The sequence below is a fragment of the Dunckerocampus dactyliophorus genome, chromosome 1 (assembly GCF_027744805.1).
Source record: "Dunckerocampus dactyliophorus isolate RoL2022-P2 chromosome 1, RoL_Ddac_1.1, whole genome shotgun sequence".
In the NCBI taxonomy this organism is placed as follows: Eukaryota; Metazoa; Chordata; class Actinopteri; order Syngnathiformes; family Syngnathidae; genus Dunckerocampus; species Dunckerocampus dactyliophorus.
Genome location: NC_072819.1, coordinates 32,017,648 through 32,032,290, shown reverse-complemented (window position 1 = coordinate 32,032,290; position 14,643 = coordinate 32,017,648). Strand labels below are relative to the sequence as shown.

Below are 14,643 nucleotides of genomic sequence, written 5' to 3'. Positions count from 1 at the left end.
GTTTTTGTAATATTTGTATATTTTGGTGAGGTTTTTTGTGTGGAGAAAGTCAGAATTTTTTTTTCTTGACTCTCTCAGGATTTGCAATCTATAAGTAAAAGGGTTCCTGCACAAAAGCCCAAACGTCCGGTTAAAGCACCTGGAGACCGTGGGCTTAATGCACGGAAGAAGAATAAGAAGGAAGAAGTTGGAAAAAGTGCTGAAGCCTTGATAAAGCAACTAAAACAGGTAAAGGAATGACAAAAATACATAATGTACTTTTTCTTTTCTTTTTTTTATTCTGCCATGAATGCTAATTGGCATTTATCTTCCAGGGTCTGTCTCTTCTGCCTCTCATGGAACCTTCCATCACAGCTAGTCTAGATCTGTTTGCTCCTTTCGGGAGCAGTCCAGCCAATGGAATAGCTCAGCTCAAAGGATCCTTTGGAAATGCAATGTTGGACAATATCCCAGACTACTATTCTCAGTTACTTACCAAGGTAAAACATAAACCTAGTTTACACATTTTGTACCCGCAGTGTTATGCAATTTTCCATGCCAATGAGTAACTTTGTCGTAAACAGGTGCAAAGTATATGCAAACTGTGCGGGACTGCGTGCCACTGCGCAAAGAAAATTTTGAAATGTTCGAAATTTGTGGTGGCAGGCATCATTTTCATGAACTAGTTGTGAACGCACTGCAACCTATTTGCAAACAATGCGGCCGGTACATATCAAAGCGTGCATATGCATATGTCACATCATTGTTGAGGTCTTGATCATGGGTAGTGTGCTATTTATGGTGTGTATTTTGTGTAACTGACGTTTATGTTTGTGTTCAGAATAAGTTGAAAAGTTCTAAATGGATTTGGATTACATTTTCAGGAATGGTTGGAAATGGGATATGGAAGAACTGATTAAATGTTGTGGGTGATCCAGATCACTGTCTGGATCCAGGAATATTTTTTAAGGTGGGGGGAGAAATACAGGACAAGTTTCCAACAGGTTGTACAACATATCAAAGACCGATCCAAAAAATTGATTATTATTTGGTGTGAATCACAGTATGGGGGGGAACTATGGTGCTTGGCGGAGGTCTGCGCTCTCTGAATGCTTCTATAGTTCTTTTCTGCAATGAGAGTTTCTTCTCTGGAGTTCAACACCTTGTGGTGGTGTTACGCGGGATAAAGTGGGACCAAATAATGCCACGACTGCTTCACGGATGTGGGAAGTAGGGGTGACAATGCACGTTGTGCGTAGTATGTCGTACACTAGATGTAAGCCACGTGTCAATGGAGGGCCGAGACTGCAGGTTTTCTCTCCAACCAGTTTCTCCAGCAGGTGATTTAATTGATGGGCACCCTTGGCGTAAACAGTAATTGACTTAGGTGTAATCAGGCGCACCGTTTTTGATCACAAATTGCGTGCCAAGTGTGCAACTTGTGCACAAACATAAAGCAAACAGTGCGCAAACTAGTCTTCATGCTTTCCAGGCTTGCCATCTAAATGACAGGCATTGACACGGCAAATTGCAGGACAATACAGAGGCAAGATGCGCGCAAGTGTACACCACGTAAGCCAGGGGTGCCCATTACGACCGCAAGCTACCGGTCGATCGCATAAACATCACTTTGTAGATATGACATCAATCAGCTGACATTAAGCTCCCCTGCTGATTCTCTCTTGCTCCCCCACGGCAATGGTGAATGCCATGTCTGAAATTACACACAGAGATGCAACTTTCATCTTTATTGCGATTATGGATAAAATAACTCAGCGGTAAGCTGCCTATATCTTTTAACAAAAGTTATCCATTCACTTGTAGCGGCTAGTTATGTAGAAAAAATGTTGGAAGTGGTTATATTTATAACCATGATAATATTATGTGTTCCATTAATATTAATCTTAACAAACATCAGGTTGTCAATGAAATAATTCTGGGGATTAAGTTTTCAAGACACAACGCTAATATGTCCTTAGTGCTCTGTTTCTCGCTTTTCTTTGGACTCTAAATAAGACGTTGCATTTATCAAGTATGCCATCAATAGCAACATTTATTTACCATGCACAGCCTTTATTTGTGTGTGCGTAAACTTTGTCTTTCATTTTCATAAAAATAACACACATCATTAATTAGTTCCTCATAAAATAATGATTATATACTTCATATTTTGATGGCGTTAATGTCATTGTTAAGTTAAATATTTTTAATCTGTCTGGAATTACAGCAATTTATTTTTGACATAACTTGCTAAGCTTATGTTCATCTAAAATGTGGTATCAACAAGGAAAAATGTTGAAACAAAAAATGGAAATTTGTGCCTTGATATCTGACCACTTTTTTAAGTTCTGCGTCCTGTTCCACTGATGCTATTGACAGCGGACACTACTTGCACACGCTCATCTTCCTCTTGTTCGTAATGCCACACTCCAAATATGATGTTTTTACGGGCCTCCAGCTCTCCAATTAAGATTTCCAAGCATTTTTGGTGAAGTTCTGCTTCTTCGTCTTAGGCTTCTCAGCAGCCATGATTTAGAAGAACCGAGCTAAATGCAATCAAGGGTCATTAAATATGGACACCGCATTCATGAAACACTTTGCATGCATTGACCATTTATGGTGAATTGAATGCGTGGAGAGGGCGTGACGTGGGGTGGAGTTGGGTACGCACATTTGGACGGCAAGTGAAGCACAACTTTTGTAAATATCTGCGTACGCCACCTTTTTTAGGTCTGAATATTTTTGTTCGCATGCACATTTTGTGTTTGTGCTGTACACAGATTTTTAGTCAGATTTCTACGCACACTTTTATAGATGAGGCCCAAGATCTTTTTACCGAAACAGGCTTTTACTGCATGTTTGAATTATCCCACAACAGGTGCAATAATAACATAATAAGAAAATTTATAATAATAACACGGGCTACTGTTGTAACCCATGCCAAGCTAAAATACATCTCTGAACCCTTCGACGCCACTTCCTCTCCTCCATACATCCCAAACACATTTACTGAACACACATGAGCAGAAGTTATACTTATTTCTTAATTAGCTTATTTTCTCTGATTATAGCTACTATATTATGTAATACGAAAATATTCCATTTAATTAGAATGAATCCTACTTTGCGGAAATTCATTTATCACGGTCTGGCCTGGAACCAATTAACCGCGATAAATGAGGGATCACTGTACATAACAACATCAGCAGGACTTTATCAGCAAATGTCTACAATACATAGCGACCACAGTAGTAATAACAAGATAGTATCAATTTTAACAACAATAAAATGTTTGGATCGTCGCTCATGCTTTTTGGGCAGTAGAGATGTTTTATTGGAGTATTGTCTGCCTTCACAGAGCAACCTCAGCAACCCACCAACACCTCCATCTTCCCTGCCGCCGACACCACCACCTTCTGTACAGCACAAGCTGCTCAATGGAGTGACTTCTGGGGAGGAACTCTCGCATGCTCAGAAAGATGCAGGGTCAACAAATGAGCCAATGGGTAAATCATTTAATCAAATGAGTTTACTTATGAATATTTGTCTCCAAATTTCCAAATCTTCAACTGTCTGTACAGAAGCGGTAACAGAACAGACAAAAAGTGTGGACATTCTTGCAGCGCTTCCCACTCCACCTCATAACCAGAATGAGGACATCAGGTACCGCAGTGGTTCTTTGACATTGTGTCATGCATTCTTTTGCTGTGTACCTTTTTAAAAATAGTAATATCTTTTTGACAGGATGGAGAGTGATGATGAGGATGCTCCAGAAAGTATCATCCCAGCATCATCCCCTGAGAGCAACGTTGGAGATGAAACTCCACGTTTCCCTCATCTGCGAGAGCCAAAGGAAGAGGAGACAGAGAGAGCAATATCCCCCATCATCCCTCTCATTCCTCGCACTGCTATTCCAGGTAAAAACTGACAATATTGTAAATGTGTCAAATATATGAGTATGTTAGGGAACCACAGTTAAACATTTTTCATATGTTCCTCCCTGATAGCTTTCTCTGAGAACAAACCCTTGGAAGCAACTGATAGCAGAGTGGTTTCCCTATCCAACAACTGGGATAAGGCCAAGAATAATGAGGTGGCTGTTACCTTCACATTGTCCTCCATGGCAGCAAAGGTATCAAGATCATTGCTTCTTATTAAAACATTGTTGTTTCTACATGCATATTTGATTGGAAACTAACCTGACATTTTCCCAGAAACTTAACCATGTGATGATGGCAATGGCCCAGTTGCTCAAGATAAGGATGCCAGGTTCATACGAAGTGACCTTCCCCTCCCAAAACCCAGACACGCCTGCAGTGGACGATCCTGGTAAAGGGCCTTTACAGCCAGGTATGTGCTGAGATAGAGTTCCCATGCTTTTTATCACCAACACAGTTCTTTCTAAGTTTTTTTTATTATGCCATTGCAACGTAGACCCAAACATAAATGCATTTGTTCCTTATGAAATACTTCATGACTAATTGTTTTGCAGGTGCTCTCAGTCTAAAGGACAGTGCCTCATCCAGTCAAGATGAATGGTTAAGGCAATTTGATGTGTCTCTGCCAGGCTGTACATTAAAGAAACAAATGGACATTCTGACACTACTTAAACAGGTCAGTTGAATATGTCCTCAACCATGTTGATTCTACTCAGTACAGTTACAGTTCTTTAGTTGGAGCCCTCATATGTCCATCTTCTTTTAGGAATTTGCAGATAATGAAGACAAACCAGCCCAGCACTGTTACACAACCAATGTAAATGACTTGGATGTGCGCCACCTTCCCATTATACCATTGGAGGAATCACCACCTCATTCTCCAACCCCTCCACTTCCTTGCTCCCCAGCTCCAGTTCCAACTAATGAAGCAGAAACTCCCAAAAAGTCAGCTCCTCCATCCCACTCGCCTGTCACTCTAGCCACTGTCCCAATCAAGACGGAGCCTGAACAGGATGATGGTCCTTCTTTAGAAGGGGCTCTGTCGACTGAGTCAGCAGTTGTCGGTCTAGAGACAGCCTCTGACACAGCAGTTGACCAAGCAGGTTCTGATTCCGCTGCTCTGACAGAAGATGGCACAAATTCAGCTTGCAAGAAAGAAGAATCAGTCAATAATCCTCTCATCAAAGATTCTCCGAGCCCACTGGAATCCTCCCCTAAGGCCCTGAAGCAGCGCAGGCCTCTCTCCCCTGAGGAGGAGATCTTACTGCCCAAAGTGAAAAAATGGAAGGGGATTCGCTGGAAGCGTCTGCAGATTGTCATATCGATACGTAAAGGTGGCTCTAAAAAAGAGAGCAGCCGTGAAGTGTCTGAGCTGATGGAGCGTCTTCGTATAACGCTGCGACCGGACAAGTTGCCACGTGATAAACGCAAATGTTGCTTCTGCCATGAGGAGGGTGATGGAGCTACAGACGGGCCTGGACGCTTGCTTAACATCGACGTGGACCTGTGGGTGCACCTCAACTGTGCCCTATGGTCCACCGAAGTATATGAGACTCAAGGAGGTGCGCTTATGAACGTGGAGGTGGCACTGCGTCGTGGATTGCGGACTCTGTGTGCGTTCTGTCAGAAAACTGGTGCAACCAACAGCTGCAACCGACTGCGCTGCCCAAATGTCTACCACTTTGCATGTGCCATCCGGGCCCGCTGCATGTTTTTCAAGGACAAAACCATGTTGTGCACCCAGCACAAACTGAAGGGCCCCAGCGAAGATGAACTAATCTCTTTTGCTGTTTTACGGCGTGTCTACATAGAGCGTGACGAAGTCAAGCAAATAGCGAGCATCTTGCAGCGAGGGGATCGCATCCACCTTTTCCGCGTTGGTGGTCTCATCTTTCATGCAGTCGGTCAGTTGTTACCCTCCCAAATGACCAACTTCCACTCGCCTACAGCCATCTTCCCTGTTGGCTATGAGGCCACACGCATCTATTGGAGCACACGTGTTCCCAACAAGCGCTGTCGCTACCGTTGCCGCATCGGCGAGGATGATGGCCACCCCTTATTTGAAGTGCGTGTCCTCGAACACGGCATGGAGGATTTGCACTACCGTGACGCGACTCCTCAAGGTAGGACCTTTATTGCCTCAATCTGTGTTTTTTGTGCGTCTGTTTTGTCTTTCCTTCTAAGAAAGGAATCTGGTTGGTTTGATAGGAATCTGGGAGCAGGTGGTTCAAAGTGTGGCCAAACTCCGGGATGATTCATCCATGTTGAAGCTGTTCACTGAACATGTCAAAGGAGAGGAGATGTATGGCCTCACAGTTCATGCTGTCATGCGCATCACTGAATCGGTAAGAGATGGCATCAGTTTTCAACAAGAAAAAAATATTTTCGAAGGTTGACTCGATATTTATTGTGTTGGGGTTTTCATGAATTTTCATACAGATTTCCTGTACTATAACAGGACAGATTTCTTACCTTTTTTTGTATTTCAGTTACCTGGAGTGGAAAATTGCCAGAACTACCAGTTTCGGTATGGCCGTCACCCACTGATGGAGCTCCCTCTCATGATCAATCCCACTGGCAGTGCTCGCTCGGAGCCCAAAGTCCCAACACAATGCAAGAGGTAAGGCACAATCCAGAACAATAGAGCCCTCAAATGTCTCCACTAACCGTCTGGCTTGTCCATCTCCAGGCCTCACACCCTGAACAGCACCAGCGTGTCCAAGGCTTATCAGAGCACCTTCACTGGCGAGATGAACACGCCATACAGCAAGCAGTTTGTCCACTCCAAGTCGTCTCAGTATCGACGCCTGAAGACGGAGTGGAAGAACAACGTGTACCTCGCTCGCTCTCGTATTCAGGGCTTGGGCCTGTATGCCGCTAAAGATCTGGAGAAGCACACTATGGTCATCGAGTACATTGGCACTGTCATTCGCAATGAGGTGGCAAACCGTCGTGAAAAGATCTATGAGTCACAGGTATGTTGTTACTTCACAGGACTAAAAGGGATTAAAGTATTTCTGTCAGTTTTAGTTATTCTGTTTTTCTCCTAGAACCGTGGCATCTACATGTTCCGCATCAACAACGAGCAGGTGATTGACGCCACTCTGACTGGTGGCCCAGCTCGGTAAGTCATCCTTGAGTACAGGTGTATATAATGTGTATGTGTATACAAAAGGTTGTTTCATTATCCTTACAGTGTTTCCTTAGTGTGTAAGTTTAGTTGTAGTAAGTTTCTCTATTTTGTGGGGAAAACAATCTGAGCAATTGTGTTGCTGTACATGCTATTTCATTTGTAGTTCTCTAATGAACCATATAAACTTGCTGTCAGTTGTGCAATTAAGCACATTGCCATTATAAGACATAGGAATTTTAAATCCCTTCACCTTCTCTTCTTTGCAGTTACGTGAATCACTCCTGCGCCCCCAACTGTGTTGCAGAGGTTGTCACATTTGACAAAGAGGACAAGATCATTATCATCTCCAGTCGCAGGATCCCCAAAGGAGAGGAGGTGTGCTACGTGTGCATTAACAACATACAGTAGCTCACAAAAGTCACGACCAGTAATCATTTTTATTACATCTTCTCAGTGGACAATACTCCAAAAAAAATTTAAGTAGTGACTGTACAGCTTATATACAGTTAAAATTTTGCAGCTTCACTATCACGATTTTTCAAAAATGTATTCATAAATCATGCTGTTTCATGTACGAAAACAGCCTATTAGTCAGACGTATGAAAACACGGGCTGCTGTTCTGCATGTAACCCACAGCAAGATGAAACTCAACTCTAAAACCCACGACATCACTTCCTGTCTGCCACTCACTCTGCTCCCCTCGGGAACACATTTATAGCAACACACACGTGCACGAATCGTATTTGTCTTAAATGGCTTATTTACTCTTATGTCGACTATATTGGGTACTATGAATGTAACAGTGACTATAGGGGTGTTAGTTCATGTGTAGAGGGCTCTGATGTTAAAACCTGTTAGAAAGTTGTAAACAGGTTTTCTGTGTTCTAACTACGAAAATATTTATAAATAAGGAATTCTACTTTGCGTAAATTCACCTGTCACGGTCGGGTCTGGAACCAATTATCCACAATAAATGAGGGATTACTGTATCCACTCCCTAACCAAAAAAAGGGCACCACCTGGATTTGACTAAGCAAATACAGTAATCCTTCACTCAACACTCAATTTAACACTTAACACACAGGCAGCATTGCAGCACCCCAGCAGCACCACCATAGCCATTCAAATGCTTTGCTGGGATGAAATGCTTTATTGGAAGAAGTTCTAATAGTGTTTTGTTTTTTTGAGTGTTAAGTTTCTATGTGATGATTTGAGCGTTCTTTGTAAGATGACACCGTGACTTACATTGTTATATTGAGTAGCGACCTCCTGGGTTGACAAACTTGTTGTGAGTTCACTTCTAGCTCGTGATTGGCTCCTGCCAAACGCTGTGTAAGTTTAAGAAAAAAAGTAGCGGCTTATACAGCGGAAATTATGGTAAATTTTCATTTAAGAAAGCGCTTTCGTAACCACGAAACATAAGTAATCTAAAACGAAACAACGCCTGTATTCTAAAAATAAGTTCATTTTTATAACCTGTTATTAAATATTACACTAATTTGCTTTGTCACCTATAACACAAAGCTAAGATGATGATGTTTTGTGCAGATAGATTAGCATATATTGACTTGCATTGGATTACTTTTAGCATCATTAATTAATGTTCAAAATAGATCAAAGGGTCTCCCCGTCCAATTTGTCTGTATGCTTTTTATATTTTTACTTTTCGAGAATTTGATTTGTTGGAGAATTACCTGCCAGAATTTAGCAGTTTTTATCTTATTTTATACAAAATTATTCAAAGCTGTTTACACCAAAACTAAGCAGATTACGGTAGTTTTACATTTTGTTCCTTTTATCTTACTGAAAATCACCTTAATACTGTCACACCCCTTCTGTTTTAGACAGTTTTGGTATTAGTTTATTTGAACATGAGGTTACAATGGAATACATCTCATGAATCATCCTTTCACAGTTCCACATGTCCAAAAGGAGTAGGAAGAAGCAAAGCTTATTTAATCCTACCCCCCATCCATTCCACATCTAGTACAACACTTGTTGTTCACTTCCTGCATTCCATCTCATATTTTCTATGATAATCAGAATAATAATACATAATAGATAACAGTAAGACCAAAAAATGGCAAACAGTGGCTGACTACTCTACAGTACAGTCGTCCCTCGCTACATTACATTGCGCCCTCACTCTTATCGCCTTTTTCCAAAAATTATGTAATTAATGAATGATTGCTCCTTTGTTGTTGACTATGGCCTTATTATTAGTCAAAATAGACATATTTAAGCAGGTTGTACTGTACATATTTTTTGCCTAATTTAAATTAAGCATTTTTAAGCATAAAAATTGCTAGATGTAGTAAAATACAAATACAGTATAAGCCATTAAGACCCCAACTTGTGAAGGTAATATTCTACCTTGGTCGTTTTTTTTATTTAAGCTAAAACTCAACTCTGAACCCCTGACATCACTTCCTGTCCTCCATCCATCCATCCTACTCCCCTACAAGGTAAACTGTGTCAAATGGCTTATTTTCTCTGATTATATAGGTTAATTGGTGACTCTAAATTGTCCATAGGTATGAATGTGAGTGTGAATGATTGTTTGTCTATATGTGCCCTGTGATTGGCTGGCGACTAGTCCAGCGTGTACCCCGCCTCTCGCCCCAAGTCAGCTGGGAAATGCTCCAGCATACCCCCGCCACCCTAATGAGAAGAAGCGGCATAGAAAATGGATTGATGGATATCTTCTATATTGGGTAATACGGATGTAAAGAGTATATGGGTGTTATTTCATGTCAAAATGGCTCTAATAATGTTAAAAACATATTTTGAAGATCGTAAACGTGTTTTTTATGCCATAACTATGAAAATATATCGCGGTCGAGTCTGAAACCAATTACCCGTGATAAACGAGGGATTACCGCATATCCAAGTTTAATTTTTAATTTCTATATGACAATGTACAGTATTGTGTAGTACAGTGAATTGTCCTTTGAGAAGATTGAAAGATTACTGTAATAAAATGGCTGCTGAAATGTTAGGGTGTACTCACTTTTGTGAGAAACGGTACACAATTATTATTTTTGTCGTTATGATGATGATTATTATTATTAGAACATACCTGTACATGAGGCAGCCTTTTAACTGTTTAAATGTTTGTATACTCCAGCTGACATACGACTACCAGTTTGACTTTGAGGATGATCAACACAAGATCCCCTGCCACTGCGGAGCGTGGAATTGCCGAAAGTGGATGAACTAATAAGACCGAGGGAGGAAAATGGAGCGGGTGCCAGAAAGCCTTTCTGCGCCAAAGCCTTTTTTTTTCTTGAACTTGACTTAGCCAGTGCATAAGCTGTCCTCATACAAGTGGAGGAAGGCTGACCTCCATCGTTTGATGACTCCAAGCAACAGTCGACACGTGTAGCCAAAGTTTGAAGAGCATTAATCAGCAGAAAAAAAACAACCACCACCTGCAACTGCAGCTTGATGGTGGACACTTCCATTTTTATCCCAGAAGGGGGCATTTTTGAATCACCCTTTTCCTCAGCCAAAATCCTTTTTTTTTTTTTTTTTTTTTTTTTTTTTTTTTCCAGTCAATCTAAATTACTCTTCATCTTCACTCTTCCTCCTGTCAACAACCATGCAGCCCTCACTCACACTGAGCTGCAACAAAAAGCCATTTTTTAAATACTAACAATGAACTACGAACGCATTTTTTGTTCTAAGTCGGACCTACTTCCTTCCTGTCTCACCACTTACCACACCCCCTCGATAAAAGGCACTTTTTCCCCCATGAAATCATCAATGAAGACAACAGAATATTGGCTAGCTAGACAATCTTAATATGAGGAAGAAGTTCATGCCATCAATGGATGCATGGATGGACAGAAGACTCCAGAGGCACCGGATGCTCTTGACTGTGTGGAGTCGTAAGGTTTGTTGGACCCGGTCTACCTCATTGATTTAGTGGGAAGTGACTGCTTTGTATAAAAACATTTTTTAAAAACTGCTACTGTGGAATTTTAGGGGTGGGGTGGGGCCTTCTCGGACAAGCAGGGAATCTTAAGCAGCAGGTTTGCTCTATCTACTCTATGCTGATGATCATTTACAATAAGGAGCCAAGCTGATAATTATCATTATTATGAATCATGACTTATTTATACAGAGGAAATATATGATAAGCATTTTTGAGAAGATGTTGCATTAAATTAACTAAAACAACAAAACAAAAAAAAGGCAATCGCAAGCTCAGCATCACGTCCTGCATACCACCAAATCATCCTGGATAGCCAAGTAGCTTTATTCTTTTTCCTGCTTCTTGAACTCGCTCCATCTACTTTATTTGGTTGCTCCAATGAAACAACAACCACAAGACAGTGGATGCATGACTACTAAAATCACCTTTTTTTAACCTCTTCCTCTGTCTTATTTAGTGGACTTTTGTATAAAAAAACAACAATTTACTGTAGTAGGTCTTCCTTTTGCCTGAGTACAGCCTGCAGTCTTTCTACTTCCCTTGTAGTGTGCGAGAGAGTGTGAGTGTGTTTGTTTGCGTGCTTTTTTTAGTGCTGGTACTGTCCTCCAGGCTGAACTGATGGCAGGGAATGACTTATTGGATAAAAGGGCATTTGTTTTCACTTCTACCTGAGAGTTTAGAAAATGGAAAAATAAAAGGTCTTTAAGGGAGCTTTACTAAAAAAAAAAAAAAAAAAATCTCCACCTTCCCATATGACTATATTCCTCCTTCCCCCCCAAAAAAAACCTAAGACCTCACAGGATTTAAAAAAAAAAAAACAAAAATGCAAAGTTGTACAAAATGTATATAAAGGTATATGCATTAAGGGGACAGCAAGTCTTTACCCAGCCCCCCTTTGTAATCAATAAAGTGTAGAGAACTAAAATGGAGAGAGAAAAAAATCAACCACTGGATATCATTTTAACAAAGCTGTATATAAATATGAATATATGTAAAATGGCAAACTAATATCTTTATGTATATGAACCAGAGTGTTTTTTGCATTAATCTTTTTTCTATTAGTGTTTTTGCTATATGCTCTCAGAGTCAAGTTTGTTAAAATAATAATAAAAAAAAGTAACGAGAAGCCAAGGTGATTTCATAAGAGGATTTGTGTGATGAGTGCTTCATTATTAGACATGCAAATCACAGCAGTAGTGCATTGCATTTGTATTTATGTAATATGGTTCCTGTTTTTGTTTTGTTTGTTTTTAATTTATGCTATTGCTTGTTGGTTACCAAATCATGTCCTGAGCTCTGTTTCTTACAATTGGATGAATATACTCTTGAATGGAACAATTCCTACAATCTTCTTATTAGTGTTATGCTTTTTTGGGGGGGTATTTTCCCTCTAGAAGTGAATGTGTTGGTAAACCTTGTGAAATGGTTACTTGGGCTCATGTATGTCAAAATCCCAAATCAACCCTATACTTAATACTTAACCTGGTAATGAATTGCACTCTCATTCATTCATATATATATATATATATATATATATATATATATATATATATATATATATATATATATATATATATAATTTTAAAGTTTTTGGTATGTTTCTATTTGAAGAGAAGACCATCATGGGACACCCTTCACTGGATTTTAGCCTGAGAATCTTTTTGGAAATTTTTTATTTAAGTTCACATCTTCTAATTTAATAATAAAAAGTTTTTTCGAATTGAAGTTTTTTTTTTTTTTTAAACCTCACCTGCTTCCCCCCCCCAAAAAAAAACCCGTCTGTACAGCAGATATACTTTTAGGGACTATGAATAAATATATTGATTTTTATTGTATGTGGCATGTTTTGTATGGATATTATTTGAAATTGTACATATTTTTTCAGGAAGCTAGAGGTTGCATTTCTTTATATACAATATTTCAGCTTCCCCACCCCTTCCTCCGGGCCCCCTCTCATCTTATTTGTCTGCTTTTGTTTCTTGTAAACAAAAATAAAAATGCATTTTGAATATGTACACGTTTATTACTATTACAGTTATTGTTGTTAGTTTGTAAATACACAGGACTTGATGGAACCCGTCCTTTGTGCCAATAGATGGTAATCACATGAGGCGTGGATGTTGAGAGTGGCGTGGGAGCTTAGCTCAGCCAGAGCAATCAAGAGGGCAAATTACCATTTCCATATTTGGTAACTTTCAGTGTAAGTCTCTTGGCCACTTAGGGGCAGTCCATCCTCATTATTTGGTATTCTGAGCTTGTTAGCAGCAATTTGCATATTTAGATGTTTCCTTTGAGCTATGTAGATATCTAGAATTACCACACTTAATTACTTATTACAAAGGATACCAAAACATTTTGCTCATTTCCGTCAAACTTTTACATATACACTCATAACAATTTTAAAACAATTTGAAAAATTGCAAAAACTTACATTTTGCACTGTTGGATCTTAAGGAGGTTCTTAGTAGAGCTTCAAAATGAAAAAATGACAGTGAGACAAAACATTTTTTGAGCAAGCAGTTTGTCAGCTGATCAAAAAGACATAGCTCAAAAAACCTGAAACCCCCCCCCAAAAAAAAATAAAAGCAAAATGTTCAAAAAGGGACTCAGTAATGAGTAGCTGTGCCATTCTTGTCAGTCACCTCAAAAATTGCTTAGGGCATGCTTGATGCCAGTGTTTCCAGGAGGCGAGTGGGAATGTTGCTCCAGGTGGTGAAGATGGCTCCATGGAGGGCATCTACTGTCTGGAGCTGGTGTCCATTTTTGTAAACTTCCCTTGCCATCTATCCTCAAATTTTCACAATCGGATTTAAACCAGGGGAACACGCAGGATGGTCCGAAAAAGTGATGTTATTCCTCTGGAAGAAGTCCTTTGTCAGGCGGCCATTATGAACGACAGCGTTGTCCTGTTGAAAAACTCAGCTGTTACCACACAGATGAGGGAGGGCCTTCAATCATGAGGGATGCCCCCTGCAACATCTCCACATAGCCAGCTGCCGTTTGACGCCCCTGCACAACCTGAAGCTCCATCCTTCCCTTGAAGGAAAAAAACACTCCAGCTCATGATGTGCCCCCATCCACATCTCAGGTGGGACCTAATGACAATTCCGACAAACAAATCTCATTTGCGACTTTTTCCAACCTACATAAAAAGGCTATAACACTCAGATAAACATACCAGGTGTGCAACAACAGTACTTTAATTTATTTAACGACACAGAAAACAAGAAACAGAACTGAAACACGTTGGCATATCGCACATCAGTAAAGTGCACATGAAACAGGAACAACATGGCCTGAAAAACGGAAAATTGCCAAAACTCTGTTAGCAGCCTAATTTCTTGCATTAAAAAAATATATAAATTTTATAGAGGTATAAAATGAAGTTGCTGTAACAGCCTTACCTGTTTTAAATGATACACCATGGTAGTTGTGTCATGTAAGAAGCTGCTGACACGTTAGACTTCACTTACTGGAGTCGTCTTTAACCCAGCAGGCAAATGACATTGAAACAACGCTGATAGCTTGAATTTGGTCATGACGTTGAGCAACACAAACATATTATGTTTATTCATTGTCGGGTGCTGATGTTGATTTGACTTTTGGATTTTGGAGGGCGGCTCCCTCTGGTGGACAAAGGCAGCTGATGAATCAT

The 14,643-nt window shown here is 40.1% G+C and overlaps 1 protein-coding gene across 3 annotated transcripts in view; it reads left to right on the top strand.

Moving 5' to 3' along the window:
• kmt2d (lysine (K)-specific methyltransferase 2D) overlaps nucleotides 1-12,997 on the top strand; it is a 45,077-nt gene extending 32,080 nt beyond the window's left edge. For all 3 annotated transcript variants that reach the window (XM_054776552.1, XM_054776561.1, XM_054776542.1), the window contains exons 41-55: nucleotides 79-228; nucleotides 315-479; nucleotides 3,338-3,485; nucleotides 3,561-3,642; nucleotides 3,724-3,896; nucleotides 3,987-4,111; nucleotides 4,194-4,329; nucleotides 4,472-4,593; nucleotides 4,684-6,040; nucleotides 6,126-6,262; nucleotides 6,407-6,537; nucleotides 6,607-6,892; nucleotides 6,968-7,041; nucleotides 7,317-7,425; nucleotides 10,179-12,997. In XM_054776552.1, the coding sequence (XP_054632527.1) occupies nucleotides 79-228; nucleotides 315-479; nucleotides 3,338-3,485; nucleotides 3,561-3,642; nucleotides 3,724-3,896; nucleotides 3,987-4,111; nucleotides 4,194-4,329; nucleotides 4,472-4,593; nucleotides 4,684-6,040; nucleotides 6,126-6,262; nucleotides 6,407-6,537; nucleotides 6,607-6,892; nucleotides 6,968-7,041; nucleotides 7,317-7,425; nucleotides 10,179-10,271 (3,288 nt within the window). In that variant the 3' untranslated portion in view covers nucleotides 10,272-12,997. The remainder of the gene's footprint in view (nucleotides 1-78; nucleotides 229-314; nucleotides 480-3,337; nucleotides 3,486-3,560; nucleotides 3,643-3,723; nucleotides 3,897-3,986; nucleotides 4,112-4,193; nucleotides 4,330-4,471; nucleotides 4,594-4,683; nucleotides 6,041-6,125; nucleotides 6,263-6,406; nucleotides 6,538-6,606; nucleotides 6,893-6,967; nucleotides 7,042-7,316; nucleotides 7,426-10,178) is intronic.
• The last annotated feature ends 1,646 nt before the right edge of the window (nucleotides 12,998-14,643 follow it).